General features: G+C 32.1%; 2 protein-coding genes across 2 annotated transcripts; one reads left to right on the plus strand and one right to left on the minus strand.

Annotated features, from left to right (window-relative positions):
- Nucleotides 1-310: 310 nt before the first annotated feature.
- LOC131850341 (small ribosomal subunit protein uS12) lies at nucleotides 311-4,257 on the minus strand. The gene is made up of 5 exons (XM_059200544.1): nucleotides 4,160-4,257; nucleotides 3,659-3,818; nucleotides 1,528-1,726; nucleotides 875-963; nucleotides 311-398 (listed from the first exon to the last, which is right to left on the minus strand). The coding sequence occupies exons 1-4, from the start codon at nucleotides 4,161-4,163 to the stop codon at nucleotides 895-897; spliced, it is 432 nt and encodes a 143-aa protein (XP_059056527.1). The 5' UTR covers nucleotides 4,164-4,257; the 3' UTR covers nucleotides 311-398; nucleotides 875-894.
- A 229-nt stretch (nucleotides 4,258-4,486) lies between these two features.
- Nucleotides 4,487-5,723, plus strand: LOC131850363 (DNA-directed RNA polymerase II subunit RPB9). Its single transcript, XM_059200580.1, has one exon. It carries the CDS (start codon nucleotides 4,625-4,627, stop codon nucleotides 5,006-5,008), a length of 384 nt encoding a protein of 127 aa, XP_059056563.1. The 5' UTR covers nucleotides 4,487-4,624; the 3' UTR covers nucleotides 5,009-5,723.
- The last annotated feature ends 458 nt before the right edge of the window (nucleotides 5,724-6,181 follow it).

The following is a 6,181-nucleotide window of genomic DNA, read 5'->3' on the forward strand; positions in this document are numbered from 1 at the left end:
CCTTAGTGGTCTAGCTGTAGCATAACGCTTCCAATGGTCGCGGGTTCGATTCCTCGTACGGTACAAACATTTGTATTCATAAGTATTTGTATTGGTCTGGGTGTTTTTTATGTATGAAGTCACCTTTTGTTGTAAATAACATATTTACAAAAAATCAATATTAGTTGTTTAGTACAATAATACAAGACTTGCTTGCCTTGACTATAGATTGATTGTTGTTCAAAGTATTATTATTAATATGGATGTTAGTTACATAGCATATAATGTAAGTATAAAGTTAGGAAGTAAGGGAATAAAAAAAAAAGTACACTTGGTTGTACATAAATTTATTTACGCACTTGATTTTACATTTTTATAAAGTACACTTATAAACAACACCACTTTTCAGCGGCAGGACACTGAAACAAGGAAAAAGAATATATTTAGAAACACATAACTAGAATGTGTCCATCCATCAGGATAAATGTAATCAGTACTTAGTGTGACGTCATGGCATTCAGCAGTAGCAAATAAAGTAAATAGCATCATATATAATAAATAATACATTACTTCCTGTTAGATTACTTTATAGACATCCTACAATATCGCACTCTGCGTAAATGGTGTAAATTACAAAATTACTTCATTTTTTTATTCCGGTCTTGGAACAAATAAACAAACATAAAAACTAGATTTTATTAAATTACATAAATTTGGTCAAAATTAATATTAATTTCGGAACAATACAATATAAAAAAAAGAGTAATAGACTAAGAAAAACCATATTTTTTTTATTCATAACACTAGTGTAGGTGCGATATTAAATTGTTTTAACAATTATTATCTGAAGATCTAAACTTAAATATTAGTTTTAATTAATTTTGAAATCAATTACCTTATCACAGTGTAGGTTGTCTATGATCGTGGCCTCTCTTTCTTTTCTTTGTATAAGGCTAGAAGTGAGACGTTAGCTACCTTCACGACCTGTAAAATTAAATATTCTCAGTAAAAATAATAGTACGACAATGAGACAAGACAATCTGGTGCTTCAGTTAGCTAGTAACATCATGGCACTCAGAGTAGCAAATACTCTGATCATAGCAAATCATCACTTAATGCCAAAATAATATACTATGCTACCTTTTCTTTTTATAAAACTGATAAGTTTTACAAACTATATTAAATCTATCCTACTAAAAAACTGGATAACAGACAGAAGCATCCAGTACCAAAGCAAGTGTATTATGAGTACCAAACACTGATAGATATATTTTTGTCAAGATACATATATATAATATTTGTTTATTAAGAATGAGAATGTGACCTGGAACCCCTAAAACACTAGTGTACTTAGAGACCCTAAAGCAAAGTTCAACATATTTACAGTTATAGTTAGATGTCAGGAGTTTCTACAATCTTTGTTTACAATATGTATAAAATGGTGGTTAATATATATTTCTGTAATAAATTCATTCAGTGTAAATTTATCTTGTATTACCAGGTGTATAGCTATTACTAAATTATTTATGTACTAGAAGTATGGCTAACCTTAAATCTGACTCCGGGAATATCACCAACGGCGTGACCCTTACGACCGAAACCCGCAACCAACACTTCGTCGTTCTCTTCAATGTGGTTGAGACAACCGTCCCGGGGCACGAAGGCCGTCACCTTCTTACCATTCTTGATCAGCTGGACACGCACACACTTACGGATGGCAGAGTTGGGCTGTTTGGCTTCCACACCACTGTTGAAAAATACATAAACCTTTTATATGTTTATAATTGAAATCGTAACTAAAATAATCTATTCATAGGACATTCTAAGTAACTTAAGTACATGAAATATATTATTTTTATGCTAGCACCCATCTTGATCAATCATGTCTACTTAAAATAAGAATTGATAATCATTGATAGGAAACATGTTTTTAAATTATTATTATTATTATGTGTTGTTTACACAAACAATGGCCCAGATGAGAGGCTGATTTCAAAAAATGAAGTATATGTGTTGTTATTTCTAAGTATTTTTATTAGCAAAGACATGTGGGCGTCACAATATAATTCCATTTATTTGCGACAGTTATCAAACAGGATTTAAAAATATATTAAATAGAACAACAAGTGAATGATGAATGAAAAACAGGTGAATGAACCAATAAGCCACACTACAGATAACCTTAAGATTAAAATTAAATATGAGTTTAACAGCCAATCATTTTTCTCCAAGTGAGATATACTTAGTAAACAATCTGTTGTGATTGTTTACTAAGTATATCTGACTTGGTATTAAAATTCATTATCAATACAATTATGGATTTTGTTTTTAATCATTTTAAATAAATAGAACAGATCATCCTATTAATATTAAATCATAGTTAAACAGATATACAGATACCATCTACTAAAGCCTGTGTAGAACTTTAACGCAACTGCAAAAAAATCAGTTATCAGTATAAAAAGTAGGCAGCACTTAATTTTTATGAGTAAATAATTTCACGACTACTAACCCAGTAATTCATTTTATAAGTCTAATTTTAAATAAAGTAGATATACAAGATCATTGCGAGTAGGATTGTTAACTAAAGACATTACATAAAGATATGTGCACTGATAATAAACTACATTTTATCTCAATATATGAAAGCAATAAAACAGCATATTTTTAAATAGTAAGAAGTACCTAAGTAAAATTCATACTATCCATTTTGCTGAAATTGTTTTTTTGTATGGATATTAAAAAGACATATGTTAATGTTTTTTATACATAACAGATAGTGAAGATATTATTGTACTGTCCTATGAACACAAATAATGTTCAACATTGTTGGTTAATCATACAGTTCACTATCACACATATGTAGTGGTAATAGTCGGATAACATTATGTTGCTTTCAACTCCTTTAGAGGCATTTATACAGCTGTAAACAACTTAAAATTATGAACGATAACACCATGATATGCAAATTACTATCGTTAAATGAATTAAAACTAATGTACAAATGATAATTGTATTTACTGAGAATATGTCAAGAATTATTATCTCCAAAAATAATAAATCGGCAGAGAAACGAGGTCTTCTATCCTTACATACACCTAACTCTTGTTAATACAAATATCTTCATATAATCCTCACAAAGGTACTTTAATAATTTCAAGAAAATACAACTACTTATAAAACCACAGTATGTTTTTTTTTATATGAAAATTAATTAACATGTAAAATAGTAAATGCACGAGACCAAACAATATAGTGTGTTGAATTGTAATGATCTAATTTAAATAATTTCTTTACCACAAGCAGCAAATTAATAAATGAAATATAAAGTAATATTGAATTCACACAGATATTCAGCAGGTAATAATTAATGAGGTCATATAGTGAAACACGGTCTTCAGTTGACATGAGACAACACCACTCGCAGTATTATCCTGTGATTGTAGCTAGAACACATTCACAGGCATAATACCACGCGCGGGGGCGTCCTCATTACAAGCACGCGTCGCTTCCCGATGATAGTACAAAGTTTGCTACACAAGTAATCACTTTTTATATCTCTGTAAAACAATGATCATTATAGCATTTCAGGGTTGACTTGAAAGCGTTCTCGAGACCTACTGACACTGATGCAGTCACGGGTGGCGTCTACGCGGTTAAATTGGAGAAACGTACTTACACTTTTTCTAGGACGATGCCCTTAGCGTGAGATGCACCACCGAAAGGGTTGGCCTTCCATCTCGTGCCCATGTGGGCTTTTTTGTAATCCTTATCAGCCCATCGTTGCTCACGCCGATGGTTCACGTGCTTACGCGCCGTGCGTATTCCCCGGGGTTTACCTGAAACGTCGATGTCGCCGGTTAGCACTAATGTTTACATGATCACTGAAATCGACCAACTGTATTTTTATTCATATTATATGAATGGAAAAACTTTTGCCGGACCTAGTTATTATAGTAGAATTTAAGCGATTAAAACAGATTAATTTTACACCACGAGAAAAACATGTCTGCGCCATGGCCGACACTTAGCGTGCAATTGTATTTTCTCGAGAAATTCGTCATAATAATATAAAAAATTCACTACAACAATTATGTTCAACTATATTACACTAATACACACATTTTAAATAAAATTATTAGTTAAATCACAGCAAAATACACACAAAACTATTGCTTACCCATTTGGATAGCACGACACCAGTCCGCTACGGATGGGAAAAAGAAATTCTAATGAATCAAGTTCACCAACCAATAAATGCAATTTCTCAATGTGACCAATCACAGAGCACAATTTAAAAATTGCCATAACTAAAATTAAAATACTACCACTGTCGAAAGGTAAAGATGTACAGAGAATGCCATTCCGAGTTTACCATTGTTATCTGTCTCGCTCATATCAATGAAACATTTTTTTTCTTATGCACAGAGAACTTTGTTGAAAAATTTATATTGTCAATGTCAAGTTTAATGTTTTCGTTCATTCATTTCATAATTCACAGATTAGTAAAGTTTTCTATTCATTATCATTCGTGTTTGTTTTGGGTTTATTGAATAAAATACGAGTATTTTAATTTTTACAAATTATATTTCAGAAACCATTGCTCTAGTATTTAATTATAAAAGTGCTGTTATTAAATGACATAATGACGACTTTGAACCTTGCTAGAAAAGACGGTGGCCCAGGTTATGTTGGTATACAGTTTTGTTTGGAATGCAACAACATGCTTTACCCGCGCGAAGATAAAAACAACAAAGTTCTGTTGTATGCTTGTAGAAATTGTGATTATAAACAACTTGCTGATTCTAACTGTGTTTACGTGAACAAAATTATGCACGAAGTCGATGAGTTGACTCACATTAATCCCGATGTAGTGAGTGATCCGACATTACCTCGTACGAAGGATCACATGTGCCCAAAGTGTAGCCACAGGGAAGCGGTATTTTTCCAAGGGCAAACAAGACGTGCTGAAGAGGAAATGAGATTGTACTATGTGTGCACAAGTTGCAAACACAGGTGGACTGAGTGAAATTTACATAATATTTACTTCAAAACATTTAATATAACTATTTTAAGATTAATATTCTGTTTCATTTAAATATTGTCCCTGTAATTTCACATATCTTGTCTGTATATTCTACATGGTCAAATGAGTATAAATTTCTTGAAATTTCCATCCAAAAGTCTAATTATTAAGAATATTGAATATATTCATATGTTTATGATACATATTAAGGTAATATAGTTACCTGCCCTGAACTCATACTCACCTTATCATTCTGCACGGCAGGTAGGTGAACCATTCCATTATCATCCATCAAATAAAATGTGACTCTTTTTATAAACAATGATAGAGTTTAAATTTGTGTAAGGGAGTGAATTCAAGGTAATCTATTTGTTCTGCTTTCTTCATTGTCTTCTTATTTAGTGTTTAGAGTCGCTGCCTTGAACTAGCCTCTAATGTCAACATTGTGAGTGTTTTCAAACACTTCCATAACATTCCAATTCTCCTGCAAATGTAAATTTAACACTCATTTACTGTTACCATTTAGGCAGTTTTTTTGTAAATGATAATGGAATGTGGCATCTGCCTGCGCTAACGGTTTACGTTGGCGGGGCACCAGTGGAAGATGATTAATGAACATGAGGTCAGGTCAGTTAGCCCATCGTGACAAATTCAGCAAGAATTTATCACACTGGTTTCCAGGGGAACTGCATGGAGGTCAACCTTACTCCTTTCCACCCCCCCCCCCCCACTTTTGGCGGTTGTGCATGGCCAAAATCACTTTATATACAGTAATGACTATACTATGTTGAAACAAAAAGGTCAAATTAAACAAATTCAATTGCTTTATATTTGTTTATTAACTAAATATTGCCAAGCCATATATGATCTAATAATAACAGTTAACAATTCACAGCCCTTGATTAATTAATAATAAAATGGAATTATAAATCTTTCACAAGTCTAGTACAAAGCACTAGCAACCTATGTGTCATACAATTTAACAACTTAACAACATTGTGTCTCACACAGCACATAATGTGCACACCTACACATACATTATAACAATTGGAACTACAGCATTTGGCACATCCAGTTTTGAGAACTAACATTATGCGGTTTTAGGCCTAATACCATTAGTAAAATAACAGTTGCAATGTACTGAATATACCTAAATATATGATTAATTAATAAATG

Source organism: Achroia grisella, unplaced genomic scaffold (assembly GCF_030625045.1).
Source record: "Achroia grisella isolate CSIRO2021 unplaced genomic scaffold, CSIRO_AGI_Agris_v1 utg754, whole genome shotgun sequence".
Classification (NCBI taxonomy): Eukaryota; Metazoa; Arthropoda; class Insecta; order Lepidoptera; family Pyralidae; genus Achroia; species Achroia grisella.